The 19,865-nt window shown below is 42.5% G+C and overlaps 1 protein-coding gene across 4 annotated transcripts in view; it reads left to right on the top strand.

Annotated features, from left to right (window-relative positions):
* Positions 1 to 61: 61 nt before the first annotated feature.
* Positions 62 to 19,865, top strand: part of nf2a (NF2, moesin-ezrin-radixin like (MERLIN) tumor suppressor a) — a 56,796-nt gene continuing 36,992 nt past the window's right edge. For 3 of the 4 annotated variants that reach the window (XM_061672759.1, XM_061672757.1, XM_061672756.1), the window contains exons 1-4: positions 62 to 501; positions 5,588 to 5,713; positions 7,672 to 7,794; positions 11,767 to 11,850. In XM_061672759.1, the coding sequence (XP_061528743.1) occupies positions 388 to 501; positions 5,588 to 5,713; positions 7,672 to 7,794; positions 11,767 to 11,850 (447 nt within the window). In that variant the 5' untranslated portion in view covers positions 62 to 387. The remainder of the gene's footprint in view (positions 502 to 5,587; positions 5,714 to 7,671; positions 7,795 to 11,766; positions 11,851 to 19,865) is intronic. The other variant, XM_061672758.1, reaches the window with a different exon arrangement.

The following is a 19,865-nucleotide window of genomic DNA, read 5'->3' as shown; positions in this document are numbered from 1 at the left end:
ATGGTTCCCACATTATCATACGGTACCTGAACGTGGCATCGTTCAACAGTGTGGACATGAAGCAAAAGTGTTAGCTAGCTTCCTGTCTCGGAACAAAATGAAAATGTAACACTTCTGTGGAGAAGACGTGTTCTATTAACATATTGTAAAAGCCCTAAAAATTGGCTAATATGTATGATTACTATTCCGGGAGCATGTTTGTGTCGGCCTCACCGCAACTATGCTCCAACGTTTGGCTTGAAAGTTTGAAATTAGTTTAGAAACTGGATTGTCCCAGGCTAAAGACGCCGGAATGTGAGTTAAAATGGCTTGACGGTGCGTTCATGGACACCTTGGGCTTGTTGAGGACTGTTTAGTGATTGTTTTTAGTTGATATTTTTTGTGGCCATGGCGAGCTACTTGGCGGCCAAAATGGGATTTAACTCTCTGATGAGGAAACAAAACCGGAACTTCAACGTGAGGATCTGCACCATGGAGTCGGACATGGAATTCAGCTGCGAGGTTAGTCGACAAACAACGAAAGAAAAAGGAACAAAAACAGAAACCACGAGTGGCATTCGCCATAGTGGTGAAGGTATCCTATAGTGACGCTAGATGGGAGCAGAGATCTATGGACGCAGTAGTACTACTACTACTACTACTACTACTACAACTACAACAACTACTAATAATAATAATCAAATGGGTATGGCGATTTTCTAAGCACTATTTTCCATGGTAAAATATTTTTGTACATTTCTGAAATATACATTTCTTTAATACATCAAAATAAACTCAATTTGTTTAATAAAAATAGTAAGTCAGAGAATGTTAATAAAATAAATTTGGGAATAAAACAATACAAATGTAAGTGACAAATATAGATAAATAATGCAGCTAACTACATAGAGGTAATCAACCTACCATGCATGCTTTTTGGATGTGGGAGGAAACCAGAGTGCCCGGAGAAAACCCACGCAGGCACGGAGAGAACATGCAAACTCCACACAGGCGGGGCCGGGGATTGAACCCCAGTCCTCAGAACTGTGAGGCTGAAGCTCTAACCAGTCGTCCACTGTGCCGCTAGTGCATACATGTATTATATAAATATAATAAAATACACACAGTACCTCAAAAAGGATGGAAAAAAAAACTGATTCATGGTACCATTTTTTAAATAAAGTGAATAAGTTCCAAATTTAAATATATGTAATTTTAATACATCTTCTTTTCCTTTCGGCTTGTCCCTTTAGGGGTCGCCACAGCGTGTCATCCTTTTCCATGTAAGCCTATCTGCTGCATCCTCCTCTCGAACACCAACTGCCCTCATGTCTTCCCTCACGACATCCATCAACCTTTATCTTTGGTCTTCCTCTTGCTCTGTTGCCTGGCAGCTCCATCCTCATCATCCTTCTACCAATATATTCACCATTTCTCCTCTGGATGTGTCCAAACCATCGAAGTCTGCTCTTCTCTAACTTTGTCTCCAAAACATTGAACCTTGGTTGTCCCGCTGATGAGCTAATTTCTAATTTCTAATTTTATCCAACCTGGTCACTCCGAGAGCAAACCTCAACATCTTCATCTTGGCCACCTCCAGCTCTGCTTCCTGTTGTCTCTTCAGTGACACTGTCTCTCATCCGTACATCATGGCTGGCCTCACCACTGTTTTATAAACTTTGCCCTTCATCCTCGCAGAGACTCTTCTGTCACATAACACACCTGACACCTTCCCCCACCCGTTCCAACCTGCTTGGACCCGTTTCTTCACTTCCTTACCACACTCACCTTGGCTCTGGACTCTTGACCCCAAGTATTTAAAGTCCTCCACCCTTGCTATCTCTTCTCCCTGTAGCCTCAGTCTTCCCCCACCATCCCTCTTCATTCCTGCACATGTATTCTGTCTTACTTCGGCTAATCTTCATTCCTCTGCTTTCCAGTGCATGCCTCCATCTTTCTAACTTTTCCTCCACCTGCTCCCTGCTTTTGCTGCAGATCACAATGTCATCTGCAAACATCATGGTCTACGGGGATTCAAGTCTAACCTCATCTGTCAGCCTATCCATCACCACTGCAAACAGGAAGGGGCTCAGGGTTGATCTCTGATGCAGTCCCATCTCCACCTTAAATTCGTCTATCACACCTACAGCACACCTCACCGCTGTTCTGGTGCCCTCGTACATGTCCTGTATTATTCTAACATACTTCTCTGCCACTCCAGACTTCCGCATGCAGTACCACAGTTCCTCTCTGGGTACTCTGTCATAGGCTTTCTCTGGATCCACAAAGACACAATGGAGCTCCTTCTGACCTCTGTATTTTCCATCAACATCCTCAAGACAAATAATGCATCTGTGGTACTCTTTCTAGGCATGAAACCATACTGTTGCTCGCAAATACTCACTTCTGTCCTGAGTCTAGCCTCCACTACTCTTTCCCATAACTTCATTGTGTGGCTCATCAACTTTATTTCTCAATAGTTCCCACAGCTCTGCACATCACCCTTGTTCTTAAAAATGGGCACCAGCACACTTTTCCTCCATTCCTCAGGCATCTTCTCACCTGCTAGAATTCTATTGAACAAGCTGGTCAAAAACTTCACAGCCACCTCTCCTAGATGCTTCCATACCTCCACAGGAATGTCATCAGGACCCACTGCCTTTCCATTTTTCGTCCTCTTTAATGCCTTTTTAACTTCCCCCTTACTAATCATTGCCACTTCCTGGTCCACCACACTTACCTCTTCTACTCTCCCGTCTCTCTCATTTTCCTCATTCATCAACTCCTCGAAGTATTCTTTCCAGCTATCTAGCACACTACTGGCACCAGTCAACATATTTCCATCTCTATCATTAATCACCCTAACCTGCTGCACATCCTTCCCATCTCTAGGCCCTCTGTCTGGCCAACCTAGATCTCCTTCTTTAGTGTCCAGCCTGGCATGCATGTCAACATATGCCTCTTGTTTGGTCTTTGCCACCTCTACCTTTGCCCTACGTTGCATCTCAATGTATTCCTTGCGCCTCTCCTCGGTCCTCTCGGTGTCCCACTTCTTCTTAGCTATCCTTTTTCCTTGTATGATTTACTCTACTGTGAGGTTCAACAACCAAGTCTCCTCCTCTCCTTTTCTGCCAGAAGATACAAGTACTCTCCTGCCTGCGTCTCTGATCACCTTGGCTATAGTGGTCCAGTCTTCTGGAAGCTCCTCCTGTCCACCATTAGCCTGTCTCACCTCTTCCCGAAAAACTGCACAACACTCATCCTGTCTCAGCTTCCACCACATGGTTCTCTGCTCTGCCTTTGTCTTCTTAATCTTCCTCCCCACCACCAGAGTCATTTTACACACCACCATCCTATGCTGTCTAGCCACACTCTCCTCTGCCACTACTTTACAGTCGGTAACCTCCTTCAGATGACATCGTCTGCACAAGATGTAATCTACCTGCGTGCTTCTACCTCCGCTCTTGTAGGTCACCCTATGTTCCTGCCTCTTCTGGAAAAAAGTGTTCACTACAGCCATTTGCATCCTTTTTGCCAAGTCTACAACCATCTGTCCCTCCAAGTTCCTTTCCTGGATGCCATACTTACCCATCCCTTCTTCATCACCCCTATTTCCTTCACCAACATTTCCATTACAATCTGCACCAATCACGATTCTCTCTCTCTTTCTGGGATGCTCAGAACTACTTCGTCTAGGTCCTTCCAGAATTTCTCTTTCACTTCTAGGTCACATCCTACCTGTTTGTCATAGCCACTAATCACATTATTCATAACACCCTCAAGTTCAAGTTTCAGCCTCATCACTCGATCTGATACTCTTTTCACCTCCAAGACATTCTTAGCCAACTATTCTTTTAAAATAACCCCAAATCCATTTCTCTTCCATCTACACCATGGTAAAATAATTTAAACCCTGCCCCTAAACTTCTAGCCTTACTGCCTTTCCACCTGGTCTCCTGGACACACAAAATATCAACCTTTCTCCTCATCATCATGTCAACCAACTCCCGAGATTTTCCTGTCATAGTCTCAACATTCAAAGTCCCACATTCAGTTCTAGGATCTGTGCTTTCCTCTTCTCTTTATGCCGAAGAACCCGCTTTCCACCTCTTCTTCTTCTTCGACTTTGACCCACAGTAGCTGAATTTCCACCGGTGCCCTGCAGGTTGACGGCGCCGGTGGTGGACGTTGTTAACCCGGGCCACAACTGATCCCGTATGGAATTCTTTGGATGAACGCTCATATTTGTTTGGCAAAGTTTTAAGCCGGGTGCCCTTCCTGACGCAACCCTCTGCATTTATCCCGGCTTGGGACCTGCCGACAGTTTGCACTGGCTTCTGCCCCCCATAGTGCTGCATTTATCTTTAATACATACTAAATAAAATACAGTAAATGCTATTAAAAATATGTCTGTCAGATAAACTAATTTGACGTTTTAATGTTTATTTCCATAATATAATTTTTTTTACATGCAATAAATATGATATGTAAATATTTATATAATATGCAATATAATATAATAATAAAAGAACATTAAAAACATAATTAATTTGACATTTTCACACATTTATTTTTGATAGAATGAATCTAATAATATAATTAAATACAATAATGGATTAGGGTGAGAAGCTCGGTCATCTGGGAGGGGCTCAAAGTAGAGCCACTACTCCTCCACATTGAGAAGAGCCAGATGAGGTTGCTTGGGCATCTGTTTAGGATGCCTCTTAGACAGCTCCCTTGATGAGGTGTTCCGGGCACGTCCCACCGGGAGGAGACCCTTGGGGACGACCCAGGACACGCTGGAGAGACAATGTCTCTCGGCTGGCCTCGGGATCCCCCAGGAAGACCTGGAGGAAGTGGCTGGGGAGAGGGAAGTCTGGGCCTCCCTGCTAAAGCTACAACCCCCGTGACCCAACCTCGGATAAGCGGAAGAAAATTGATGGATGGATGACAAAAATGTATAAAATAGTCTTAATTGGTTTTGTTGTACTAAGGCATACATTTTACATACATCACCAAACTGGAAATATGGAATGGAAAATGTCACTTTGGTCAGCTCAATTGTACCTCTGCCCTCTATTGGAAGAGCATGAAATTGTTCTGCCTGCGACGCTAACGAGCATAACTGGGTTGATGGCATGATTGTTTGGAGCCGAGCTTGCTAAAAAAAAATGTCTCTATGGCTGGTGTCTTCAGACAAAAGTTACACATATGTACCCACTGTGTATCATTTATTGATACAAATATGATATGATATATGTAAAAATGAATGAAGCATAACATGGGATATCGTCATCTTTGGTTGCTCTTGAAGACATTTATGTAATAACAAAAGACATTGTGGATGTTTAAAGTTCCTACAGGTGCTTTGTCCCTGACTCCTTCCATAGGGCAGAATCATTTACCCGTGCCGGATGGAAGTGCTTTCACTTGTTTTGCCGATTGCGGAAGTTGGCTGCGCATATATACTATCATTATGAGTTGATGAGCTGTCACTTCAAAGATGGCTGAAAGCTGCTTGACTAAATCAGCCTTTACAAAAGTATTAATGCTAAATCCTGAGTGACACTCAGGAGCGATTTGGTACTGTTTATTGCGTGTGATTCAGATGAAGTGGAAGGGGAAGGATCTGTTCGAGCTGGTGTGCAGAACTCTGGGCCTGAGGGAGACCTGGTTCTTCGGCCTCAGGTACCACGTCAAGGACACGGTCGCTTGGCTCAAGATGGACAAGAAGGTGAGACGCTCGGCCGGCCGGTACCGGCGTGCTGAGCAAAACACAATCAAAACAAATCCCATCAAAACACGCAATAGGATTTTCAAGCTCAGCACTCTGGTTGGAAAGGGCTGCAACATTTCTAGTACATTTCTTAAAAGTTTATGGTCATTTTCCATCGGAATCTAACAGGGAATTTTAGAAATATTCGTGGGGGGTGGGGGTGGGGGGTAGTTAGACACTGAACCCTGCCGCGAATAGTGAAAATCTGCAAATAATTCCAAACTACCACTAAAAAGATTTATACTGTAATTGTCTATAGATGCCACAAGATGGTGGCAAAGCATTACTTTTGTCCATGTGAAACTCCAACTCACTTCAACATAGTCCCTTGGCACTAAGATACCACATGATGGTGCCAAGGTAATACTTCATACTTAGTAAGTGAATTCTATCTGTCTGTCTGCTCGTAACTAGAAAAAAAATGGCAAATTACCATTTTATCACATTTATCCCATGAATATTTAAATTAGGCTTTATGCGATCAGGATTTTTGGGGCCGATCACCAATCAGCAAGTTTTAAAAAAACGAGAACCGATCACCAATCCGATCAAAAGCTGGAGCAATGTGTCTATTTACATGACTTGTTCATTTATTGTATATACTTGTGTACTATATACTGGGTATCATTAAAGTATTCTCTAGCATTTTAGACAAAAGTTAAAACATCAATGACCTCTGGGGGGCATTCAAGGATTGGCCACTGACATAAATTTAGATCAAATCAACATTACAACATCAACATAACAGAAATAATGAGTGCTAACTTACTGTAATTAAATTAGTTGGCAATTAAATTACTTTAACAAATACTGTTTATGTCATGCTTAGTCTTAACGTTTTCACTGTCCCAGCTATATGGACGGGTGTTGTCCGTTGTATGCGTCCGTTTGGCTTTTCCTTCACCCCACCCCCCCACGCTGCGTTGCTTGAACGCGGCCTCCTTGTGTACATTCTTCAGGTGCCCGATCAAATTTGTTGTGTTGAAGCTTTAGGTGACGTCGTACTACAGTTGTGCACAGACTGCAAATAACTTACGTGTTGTTTGTCTGAGACGCCGCAAATTAGTCCCACACCGACGACGTTTTTTTGTCGACTATGATTGACATTTTTTTTTTATTGGTCCTCAGATTGTTACGGTACTACAACACAAGACACTGAACAAGGCTAAAAATACACTAGTTTTTGAATTAATACGCGACGGCGACTCGGAGTAAATGTCTTTTGTGGAGCCGATCGATGACGTCATTGATCGGGTCTGCGAATTATGTCATGAAAGCCGATCAGCATAAAATGCCAATTATCGGCCGATACCGACCAAACCGGTCAGATCGGTGTAAAGTCTAATTTAAATGTAAGATATGTTTGTTTATATAATACATATTAATAATACAGGCGGCATGGTGGACGACTGGTTAGAGCGTCAGCCTCACAGTTCTGAGGACCCGGGTTCAATCCCCGGTCCCGCCTGTGTGGAGTTTGCATGTTCTCTCCGTGCCTGCGTGGGTTTTCTCCGGGCACTCCGGTTTCCTCCCACATCCCAAAAACATGCATTAATTGGAGACTGTGAGTGCAAATGGTTGTTTGTTTGTATGTGCCCTGCGATTGGCTGGCAACCAGTTCAGGGTGTACCCCGCCTCCTGCCCGATGACAGCTGGGATAGGCTCCAGCACGCCCGCGACCCTAGTGAGGAGAAGCGGCTCAGAAAATGGATGGATGGATTAATAATACATATTTTACATTATTTATGTTATTTATTTTGTATTGTAACAACTGTATTTCCCCTCTGTAGATCAATAAAGGATATCTTAATTCCCACAAGTTTTTCCCAACTTTTTTCCGAAGTTTTTCCCAACTTTGAAAATTTTGTGACACCTCATTGGCGCTGCGATGCTGACAACCCTCTTGTGTGTGTCAGGTGCTGGATCAGGAGGTCCCCAAGGAGGAGCCCATCACCCTCCACTTCCTGGCCAAGTTCTACCCGGAGAACGTTGAAGAGGAGCTGGTGCAGGACATCACGCAGCATCTCTTTTTTCTGCAGGTCTGGTTCATACTCACATACACTGGTTTACTGAGAGTTTTTATTTTTACGAGCAGAAGAACAAAAATATTCACAACAGAATGTGGCACTCAACCAGCAACAGGTAACATGGCATCCATCTTCTTGTATATCCACAAGATTCTATGTTGTTCTTCATTTATTATCCATTGTTTTCTCCTTTTACATAGTGCCCACAGAGTGTTCAGACTGAGACACCACATAACTGAAATACCTTGTGTTACAGGCTACATTTAAGTGAAAAACAGTTGGATGTTAAATGTCAGTCATGACAAGTTGTTACTCTTAATTGTGTTCTACTGAATGAACCTCTCACACATGCTTGCAGACACGCACATACTCGCTCCTGTGCACTCTCTCCCTCGCTCTCCTTCCCTGTCTTCCTCTCACACACAAACACACACATGCATGCAAATAACCTCAATGAACACAAAGTCAAATAACACAAAACTACACGCACACACAAATAGGATCAAAAACACGCACAAACGCAAATACAAACCTTATGCCATGTGTGAAAAAAGTAGTAGTAGTAATATGTGTTTTTGCTTTTGAATAATATTTGATTAAAATAAAGAAGACATATTGAAGACATAATTGACCGAGCTTCTCACCGTATCTCTCAGGAAGAGCCCGAGCAGAGGAAACTCATTCCGGCCGCTTGAATCCGGGATCTTGTTCTTTTTAAGTGAGAGTAGGAACATAGATCGACCGGTAAATTGCGAGCTTCGCCTTTCGGCTCAGCTCTTTCTTCACCACGACTGACTGATATACAGAGTCCGCATTACTGCAGACGCTGCACCGATCCGCCTGTTGCTTTCCCGCTCCATTCTTCCCTCACTCGTGAACAAAGACCCCGAAATACACTTCTTTTTATAATGGTAAAGGCAAAAGTGCATAATGGCAAAGACATAAACAGCTTGATAAAAATCATGTGAGTTGCACAATTTACGTGTTGCCCTTTAAACTCTGCAGATACAAGTGCATAAATTATACTCAAAACTTTGTGGTGTGTCTGTTTTGTCGAACCATTGTGACGTTTGTCTCCACGTGATGACGTATGGGTCCGGATGCTTGCCCCGTGAGCGTCCATACTGCACTGACGTCGGATACTTATCCGATTTATGTCCAGAAGTGGGCCTGGGTCGGATATGAAAAAAATCTGAATTGTGCTGTTCACACTGACATTAAAAAAATCTGATACTTGTGACATTGGGCAAAGAAAATCTGAATTGACCTGTAGTGTGAACATAGCCTATGATGAATTTGAAAAAGGAAAGGAAAAGAAAAATCAAGAAAAATCCCTTATATCTAAATATTTAACTTGCATCTTCAGAAGATATGTTGCAAGTCATGAAACTTTATTTTGGACACATAACAGTAAAGCCTTTTTGGCATTAAAAGTAAAAAAAAATAATGACTCTAGAATACTTTATTTCTCCCTTAGAAACAATTAGGCGACACTTATTAGCACATCTGCCTCACAGTTCTGAGCTCCTGGGTTCAAATCCGGCCTCCACTGTGTGGAGTTTGCATATTCTCTCCGTGCCTGCGTGGGTTTTCTCCGGTTACTCCGGTTTCCTCCTACATCCCAAAAACGTGTATGGTAGGTTAATTGAAGACTAAATTGTCCGGAGGTGTGAATGTGAGTGCGAATGGTTGTTTGACCATTTCAGTCAGCTGGGATAGGCTCCACCACACCCGCGACTCTAGTGAGGATAAGCGATACGGAAATTGGATTGATAGATGGACACAATGAGCATTTGATGGATTAACAACTGCCAATAATTTTAACACTCATATCAGTCAAATTAATGGATTTTCAAAAGGAAATTTAGTGGGCCATGTCTTTACCGTAATTGATCAAATGGTCTGGAAATGACCCATTTATTATTATTATCGCTAACAAGTGCTTCTTTGGCCCGCAGGGTGGCAAGCTTCAGCCTGACTTCTCCCCCCGCCCGCCGTACTTTTCAACATGTTTCCCGCCTCGACGTGCGTGTCCATGTGCGAGTCAACGTATGAAGTGGATCACCAGAAGCTGCAGCAGCCTCTCTGGTGTAATGTCACCGTTTGCCCTCCCTGTCTGCCCCTTTAATTCATCACTGACCAATTGGGCTTTACGGGCTGTGTTATTGGTTCCGTTAATAACATATTCTCCATGGGAGTCCCGCGCCCCGTCCTGCCCACTGAGCCTGATTAGTTCGAGTAGAGAGGGACACCTGTATAGGTTTTCAGCCGCCCGTCGGCAACACTTCATTTATTTATTCAAGACGGAAGAAAAGAAAAGAGGATGAGCGAGGGCTCCGTTTTACGCTGTTAATTCCTGCCACACCAACATCAGGCGTGACAGCAGGATTAGCTTTTAGCCACAAGCGTCATACGTCAACCGGAACGAATCACAAAACGCACGCTCTCGCTCACTCCATCCATTGCTCTGTCTCTCTCTCTCTCTCTCTCTCTCTCTCTCTCTCTCTCTCTCTCTCTCTTCTTCTTCTTCTTCTTCTGGTTAGCACATCTCCCTTAAAGTTCTGAGGGCTCGTGTTCAAATCGGGCCTCGCTTGTGTGGAGTTTGAATGTTCTCCCCGTGCCTGCGAGGGTTTTCTACGGGTACTCCGGTTTCGTCCCACATCCCAAAAACACGCATGGTGGGTTAATTGCAGACTCTAAATTGCCCATAGGTGCGAATGTATTTGTCAATGGTTGTTTGTTTATATGTGCCCTGCGATCGGCTGACGACCACTTCAGAGTGTACCCTGCCTCTCGACCATAGTCAGCTGGGATAGGCTCCAGCACACCCGCGACCCATGTGAGGATAAGCGGTATGGAAAATGGATGGATGTATTCATATGAAGGAGATGTCATCATTCCCTGTATGTATTTCTCTGATTTCCATCTTAAATAAAACATTCACGCCATTAATATTTATGTGGATAGTTCCTCAGGCTCACCACCACTAATTGGGAAATTACAGAACGTAACACAATTTTTTGAATTGTTCTGTTCGAATATTATTATTCCAGTTTGTGTGGGGAAAGGAAGATGGCATCATGCATACCAAATAGTGCACCGGTGCCCAAAGTCCAATCTGGGACTATTTGTGGCCCACTGCAAATTTTTTTTATTGGCCCACCATGTATTCTAATAATGAAATTAAACTGGGCCCACATCAGAAAGTCAGCCAAGTCTTTTTTTTATTCGCTGACACCCACGTCACTCACCAGGCCAGGCCCTACTGTTTAAAGCTATACACACTCAAAAGTTAGGGATCATACGGTGTACAGCGGGGCAAAAAAGTATTTAGTCAGCCACCAATTGTGCAAGTTCTCCCACTTAAAAAGATGAGAGAAGCCTGTAATTTTCATCAGAGGCTGAAATTCCGAGGATTTGGACAATTTTAAGTTAAACAAAATCTCTAAACGATCAAGCAATTTTCAAAATAGTTGTTGTTAATTTGATGATCGATTAGTTGTCGATTAATTGTTGCACCTCTACAGAAGAGACAAATCCTGATAACGAGTGTGACTCGTTTTGTGACAAAACGTTTGTGATGAAAAAAGGCAGGAAATTCAGTTTTTGGGATGAGTTGGCTGCGTATTATCAGTAATACAGTCAAAATGAGAGGAATATTTGCTTTGCAAGTAATTTAGTGTGCACCCCTAAATTTTCTGCTTGGGCCCCTGAAATGGTAAGTTAGGGGCCCTGAATACTAATACCTTTTTTGCTTTGTCATCGATAAAACCAAGCTGATTTTAACTGTTCTTTTAATATTTTAACTGCTTAGCATATGTTGACTTACAACATATTGAATTGGTTTTAACACGTTTCCTAAACACAAGGTGAAGTTGGCCCTCTCTTTCTACCAGTTTTCTCTATGTGGCCCTCAGTGGAAACATTTTTGGACACCCCTGCAATGGGTTGTCAGTCCTGATTTGTTTTTAAATCACTCCACAGGTGAAGATGAAGATCCTGGAGGAGGAGATCCACTGTCCTCCAGAAGCTTCTGTGCTGTTGGCCTCCTACGCCGTACATGCTAAGGTCAGGGTCGCTTTGGACCTTTACTCTCTGATGGCCTGATTTAATAAGATCGTGTTGACTAACAGATTACAGTGCAGTTGGCAACTGGTGTAAAAGTGGTAGGGACCGTAGTATTTAAAAAAGGGTTTTGTACTTTAGGTAGCTCTAATGGTTTTCATCATAGGAAAATTGGGAGAGCACCGTAAGTGCAAAATGAAGCTTGAAGTGATGGAATTTGAAGTGTCAGTGGAAGAGGCAAACTAACCCTGGATAGTTGGCATTTAGAGAACTTGAGTGCTTACGATTGAGTTATTTAAACTCCCCGTGTGAGGGGAAACAAGTTGCATATGAGCAGTCTATCTATCGCGCCAATTATTTTGGGGATGCCAGCAAGTGCATAAAAGCCATGTTTTTTTTATTTACCTAAAACCAAGTGCTTGTGAATTGGATGTATGTACAGGGGGTACGGAAGGTATTCCGACCCCCTTAAATTTTTCACTCTTTTTATATTGCAGCCATTTGCTCAAATCATGCAGTTCATTTTCCCCCTCATTACTGTGCACATAGCACCCTGTATTGACAGAAAAAAAATGGAATTGTTGAAAAATATTTATTAAAAAAGAAAAACTGAAATATCACACAGCCATAAGTATTCAGACCCTTTGCTCAGTATTTAGTAGAAGCACCCTTTTGAGCTAATACAGTCATGAGTCTTTTTGGGAATGATGTTTTTCACACCTGGATTTGGAGATCATCTGCCATTCCTCCTTGCAGATCCTCTCCAGTTCTGTCAGGTTGGATGGTGAACGTTGGTGGGCAGACATTTTCAGGTCTTTCCATCCATCCATCCATTTTCTGAGCCGCTTCTCCTCACTAGGGTCGCGGGCGTGCTGGAGCCTATTCCATCTAACATCGGACAGGAGGCAGGGTACACCCTGAACCTGGTTGCCAGCCAATCGCAGGGCACATACAAACAAACAACCATTCACAGTCACATTCACACCTACGGGCAATTTAGAGTCGTCAATTAACCTAGCATGCATGTTTTTGGGATGTGGGAGAAAACCCATGCAGGCACAGGGAGAACTTTGCCTTTACTAGCTTAGCTTCGCCATTAGCTTGCAGCTCAAAGGGCCGTGTTGAATCTACCTATTGTATATATCTATGAAAGCAATACACTGACACGTGGGAAAAACATCCATGCTACTTCAACCACCTCCAAATATGGGCAACCTTTTCACCGGATTGTATCTTAGTGAAAAATAATTTTCGAAAATTGTAGACATAAAACCAAAAAGGAACTGACTTTGTTGTGAAAATGGTATGAGTGGCCAAGGTTAAAAGCAACAGCAAAATTCACATGCATTTTCAGTAAAAAAAAAAACGACTTTGCCTGGACTGACGACTTACGAAAAAAAAAAACAACGTCTCATACCACTGATGGAAATTTTTAGCCATTTTGAAACCATGATTTTTTTTTTTTTTTTAAATTGCGGTATACTACCCACGCTCAATAAATGATTAAAAGACTCCTGTTAACTAAACTTTACATCGTCAGCTCTTGGCAATCTTCACATCGTCTCACCTTCGTCTCATTGGTTCAGTCACAACCCGCCAACTTTGGCGAGCTCTGGTATGGTAATCGATTGATCTTCAAATCCCGAAAATTGCCAATGTACAAGAAAAGTTTGCAGAAATCCCTTCACAAGAGAGCCTTCAGGCGATCAGAATCAGAGACGTTGGGCTTGAGTGAGCCTGTCTCGCTGAAGTTGACAGAAAGAGAGCCTTTTTGACAGTTGGACATGGTCCGGAGAGGAGTTCTACCTTCCGGGTTGGTAAGGACCCCCAAGAGGCTTTCCCCTCGCTAGCCCCCCTAACCCCTCCACCTCCTTGCCAATCTAATAGCCCGAGAGAAGCTGCAGTGCGGATCAGGAAAAAAGCCACGTAAACTGTGTGCTGCCCACAGTCAGCATTCAGCGAAAAGTGTGGGCTCTACACTCTGTTTTGGTTTAAGCAGCAATCAGCTTTGATTAGAGTCGTTTAATAAGTTTTCTATAGACAGATTCTTGTTTGGGCATGCGCTAGAGTGAACCTCATTTGATTTGCTAGCCTTGGCTGGCGCTCGCTCATCATTATGCAAGCCCGGAGACGGTGTCAAGTGTGTTCCGAGACTCCTTGAAGGAGTTTTATCTTCGTGGCACGACAGGCCCCTTAAATCGGGTTCCTGTCGGAGCACAAAATGGCGCATAACTCACAGGAGGTTGTAAAAAGCCACGTCGAGCAAAATGCACACGCTGTCGCACCAGCAGGTAGGTTTGTTAAGCATTTTTTGGAGCTTTTTTGTATGATGCCGCAACAGAAGGGTGAGGACCGCCACAGAACCAAAAATTGATGTTATTTGGAAAGGTTCTGGCTTTGTCAACTCATTGACTGGCAGCTGTTTTCAAAGCAGAGCTTCCAATCTTGCTGTCCATTTTAGAGCATTTTGACTGATATTTCAAGAGCCACAGAATATTATGGTCTGACAATATAAACACTGAACCTACCAAAACAAAGAGTAGACTCTCTTCTTTCACCAGAATTGTTGTTGTTGTTTGAGCTTTTTCCGTTCTTACGTAATCAGCAGTATAAAGTATTGGTTTCCACTTTCCGCTTTCTGACCAACAAGTGGAGAAAACAAGCTTCTTGTGAAAAGATAGGTGAAGCAGAACAGTGACTTTGACACAGATATTTTTTGGATTTTTTTGACACCTCAAACTATAAGGCAACAAAAATAAGATTGAGAAAGGGCTTTTGATGGCAAAATAAGAAACCCGCTGGCTCACTGCAGGGCTCAAGTTGAATATCAGTGTTTTTTTTTTTTTTTTTTTTTTTTTTTTTTTACATGGCGTTCGTCATTCATCCATGAACTGCATCATATTTTCGGATCCCTTTTACATTTGACCCGGTACTGTACCAATTCCTGGTACCTAGGAATCGATACTGGTACTCAACGGTACCAATTTTCAGTACTTTTGTGTGTTTATGTGGTGATAAATAATTTGTCCGATAATAAAATCTCCAAATTTTTCGGTTTAACATTTACTTTTCAATATATAAATTTTGACAAAAATAACAAAACAACACCTCAAGTCTAAAACAAATGAGCAAAAGAGGATGGAGTGAAAATAAAGGTATATATCGTGAGTGACAATCAAGGTTTATTCCTAAATTTTCCAAATAATAAAGTATAAGACAAATAATAAATAAAGTACGATAAAATACAAAGTCCAAAGCAAATTTCTTTGCAATGAACCGCACAAGGAAGAAAGATAAACAGTAATAGTATTACAACATATGTACGGCCTCCTCAGCTGTTTTCGCTATTTTGTACCGAGTTTTATCGATTCACTAAAGATTGTCTCATATGAATGCCGGACTTTAAACTAATTCGTTAGACTCGGCTTGCTCGATGTCACACTTTGCAACCCCGAAACTGTGGTTAAACAGCTATTAGCGGTCCGCTGCTACTGTTTCGTCAGTCATTAGCCAAAAGCTAACATCGTCGGTGCCGGTGCCAATCACCGTTGTGGGACTTGTGTGGCTCCCCTCTGGGCTGTGTGGCTGTATCGGCCAGCCTTCTGGTGTGCCCCACGAAGCACTGCCGCTTGGACCAGTCTGCCTGCTCTCCTGGCTGCGTACCTGTGCCGGCCACATTCCTCTCCTCTGCTTCTGCAATCTCCCATCATGTGGAATATTAATCTGCTCTATATGGATTGTGATGTCTGTTTCTGTTACTTTTCCACCATATGTCCGATGCACGCTGGTTTGTTGTGAACGTGAGTGAAGTCAGGCATGAGTGACATCATTACACTCTTGCGCAGAACTGATGTGTTCAAGTGAGCCATGGAAATCAGCCAACTCTTCCACTGTGGCTGTCCGCACAGTCACATTGGGCGCGCTTAGGTCCCAAAATATGGTACCGATGAATTTGCCAAGATTTGGTACTTAATTGTACTGACAGAATTCGATCTACTAGTCATTACAGTGCTTCATAAATCAAAATTTCACGGACAAGTCGGGCGAGACCCTTTTCCCAGCCTACTCGTTGTAATATGTACTTGCCGAATATATAGTTGGTGCCAAAAAAAGTTGCGTTCGAGTAGACGAATGTAGACCTCAATGGCAGTCGATAAATTGAGGGGGCGTGGCCGAGTGAGTGACATGAAAAACATGGCCGGTGAGTCTTTGTGTGAACTTCTGGACGTGACTTTTGGCATACTATAGCTGTTTGCTAGTGTTTTCATTTTGTATTTGTGTGTTTGGTTGCTTGTCAGGTTCCCTAAATGGCTGAAAATGCATCGGCAACTATGACTCTCCTTGCCTACATGCAAGGGCATTACAGTATCTTAATTGCTCAATTTGTTTCCCACTTCACTCAACAGCAGCGTATTTGAAGCTCACTTGTAATTAAAAAAATGTCCCCCACTCACAAAAAAGTTGGTCGTAAGTCGTAGGCAATTCTAAACAATTTTGGTTGGGTTGTCAATTGCTCACATTGTTTCGCTGTTTACAGCATGGCTCAGTCCCTTTCCCCCATCAGTAGCTGGCATTTACTATATACAGGGTGAGGTATCAGTTAGTCGCATGACACATGGGCGGCCACTAAAAACAGGCTAATTTCAACAAGAAAAACAATAGGTTTGTTTTTAAAACACCTGGGAACTGATTTAAATTGTGGGGGGAAAAAATGCATAATTATGTTGTCAGCGTTTAAGACAAATATGAAATTTAAGGTGGTAGTTAGGGTGTGTTATTGGCAGAAATCAGTTTTGCTTTAGCCCTACCTAGTATTTTGCACCAAAGAATCTCATCTAAGTAACATAAGATGGTAGATTTTGTCTTTTGAGCTCATCCTGGCTCAATGGATCTGCAGTGGCTTCTCCCTGCTGTTTTGTATTCTGAGAGCGAGCTGCGCCACAAGTGGATTTTGACAGGGCGCTTTGGAGATAAAGCCGCTCCAGGAGGAAAATACAGAGGGAATCGTCTCTCTGACGCAGAGGCCCGGTCGAGCGTGAGCTGAACGAGTTTGACCGAGTGGGAAGCGAGACGACGGGTTCTGAAGTGAGACGCCGAGCTCAGACGTCGCCGCCTCCAGTCACAAGTCCAATATTCAGTTTTATTTTTAGCTTGGGCAAACTCCACATTACAGCCTGGAAAATGGTCAAACCGTGACATGCTTCGGTCCTCCCTGGCTCAATTACCGCCCTTAACGTTGTCTGCAGTAATTGGAAGTAAGGGGAAGGGGAAGGTGTGGCATCACAATGTGGCTCGGGTCATGGCGCATTAGCGCTTTTGGCAACAGGTGACGAGCTGAGGAGAGGATGTGAAGAAAATGGAGGGGAAAAACATGCAATCAATGACTCCTGTGTCATCTTGCACTTTATTGGCAATTACAAGTACACCAGCATTCCACTTCTTCTAGAATTTGCCCATGGAGGGACTCTTTGGGGAGGGGCTACCTACAAACACCCTGAAAATGAGCCTAAAATGGCCGCTTCAAACAAAAATAGCAGAGTTCCTATGTCTTTTCAAGCATAGCTTCTTGAGACAGCTTGTCTGTCCGTTCATAGTGGACATTTCTCCTAAATTTCATGTTGCTCAGTGAAACGGTTTTCTGGGGCTGAATTTCCAAACACTCGTCGAGTGGTGTTTGTGTAAGTGTTTGTAGAATACATCATCTTGTTGTTGAAATCCATATAATGCTTCATTTCTTTACAGTTAACGATTATTGATAACTGTGGTCAGCAGCAACCTTCTCCCTAATGAAAATTAAAAACCTGCTCCCACTGTGCATACTGCAGAAAATAGTAATTGGACTAGTCAACTGTTCGAGGTACAATGATCATACTAATCCTCTGTTTTCAAGCGCATATACCCCGCAAAAACTAGGTTTGAAAAATACGCGGCAAAGTAAGGAAATTAGGACTCTGTTACTTAAGCAAAATTATCTTCCTGTAGAAAAGGTAAATTTTACTCTGAAGATTTCTTGAAACAAGTAAACATAGCCCCCCCATATAAAAGTGTATTTATACTACCCATACAGTAGAATTATGGTAAGTGGAGGTTTGAGATATGACTGAGCCGAATTATGAGTTTTTCAGGATACATTCCTTTTGACTTGCGAGCAAAAATTTTAGATATGAGCGCTGGATGGTGGCGGTAAACTCAACTCACTTCACAAGAAGCAGCAGTTTGGTGGATAGTGATCACTTCTTCAAAAAAAAGAAGTTCAAGCTGTTTATTCCCACTCCCAGTTGAAGTTCACGTGTCAAACTAAGAGAATTACACGTGTATTTAAAAAAAACAAAAACACAACTTTTAGTCCGCCTGCTTAAAGCTAACACATAATGAGAAACGCCATAGACGGCACAGTGTTGTCCCCTTTAAGCAACAGATATTTTTACTCAAGGCAGGAGCAACACATGTAGACAGATAATATAACAATACTCACAGGCCTATATTCTTTATCCTCTGCAAAGAACCTCTACTATTATTGCCGCTTACTGAGGAGCTGAGACTGTCTCTATATATATTCAGAGTTGGCCCTGGTTCATGAAACCTCTTAGCCAATGTGGCTAAACAGTATAAAACCTCCTAGCCACACTTGTGTGTAGTTAGCCACAACATCACGTGTTTATGTGGCTAAACCTTTAGCCAAATTTAGGCAGTCCTCGTCACTGGGAACTAAGCCGTTAAGCTTTAACGATCGGAAGGAGATTTGTTATCTTCAGCATTATTCACTAAACATACAAAAATATTATTCTAGAGCATGACCAACACAACAATGGATATAGCCAACAAATAAGCAACTTTCCTGTAGGCCATGCCTAAATGTTATGATGAATGATATGAAGAAGAAATCTTTATTTTACTTATCACACTAGAATGTTGACTTATTGAATTAACTTCATCCCTTGTAAAAATGTAATTCTGTATAATGATGCTGTTGTCAGTAGCAGTTGCATCGCTGTCAGTGTCAGTATATAGAGATAAAGTGGAGTGACACGAGTGATGCTTTTCATCACCAAGATGTGCGTATAAAAGCGGTTCAAATGGTAAACTATCTTAAATGTTAATTAATGTTCTTATCAATGAAAGTCAAACTGTTGAGATGATTTAGTTGTTATTATTGGATAATCATCAAGAAGGATATTAAGGACTTTATATAGAATTTTCTCAAATCCAAACTTTTTAGTTGAAGATAAACATTAATATTCAGATTTTGTTTTGGTGGTAAATATTCGTCGGCTTTAGCTGTCGGATAATTGCAACAGATTTCAAAAGCAGGACAAAGTGGTCTAAATTACATAATGGGTTGGAGAGGCTGTGACTATGTTTTCCTTGGGCCCCAAATGACTAGCTAGTTACGCCCTGGTTCTAGCCAGTGCCGCAGCCGCTCAGCGTGACAATCAAAGTGGATTAGCGGCTCGTGACTTGATGAAGAAGGCAGCTGGCCAGCTGCGAGAGCTAATGTGAATTGCAGGACACATTGACACTTCAAACGTGCGTGGCAATAATAAATATGCATGCTTCAATTTGGTGCCAAGCGGCATCGGATCCTGTCTTATCCCATGCACTGCTCCCCGAAGCCGGGAAAGCCCGTGAGCCCGACTGTTTAGCCAACAGCGGTTGGACGGCGGATTGAAGCATTTTACGAAGCGGATGGGAAAACTAAACCGCTAACACCGTTCACACATGGCAGAATGAGCATGCTCACTTTAACTTTCATCAGGAAGGGATTTTGAGTTTTAACACAGGTAATTTTGATTTGCCTGTATGGCGAACATGGCCAGTATTCGGGCAGCGTGAACCCTACATTCATATTTCTGTATTATAACTGCCCCCAGGTGGCCAAGGTGCACATACCAGATACAAAATGTCCATTGAATTGAAGCAAAAAATTGTGTCAAATTTAAATTCTTTGCATTCTGTTTAATTATGTCATTGTGTTGTATTTATAACATAAAATAACAGAACGCTTTTGTTCTTTGAGT

This window comes from Phycodurus eques, chromosome 3, assembly GCF_024500275.1.
Source record: "Phycodurus eques isolate BA_2022a chromosome 3, UOR_Pequ_1.1, whole genome shotgun sequence".
In the NCBI taxonomy this organism is placed as follows: Eukaryota; Metazoa; Chordata; class Actinopteri; order Syngnathiformes; family Syngnathidae; genus Phycodurus; species Phycodurus eques.
The sequence above is the reverse complement of the archived record's forward strand: the minus strand, read 5'-3'. Positions and strand labels throughout refer to the sequence as shown.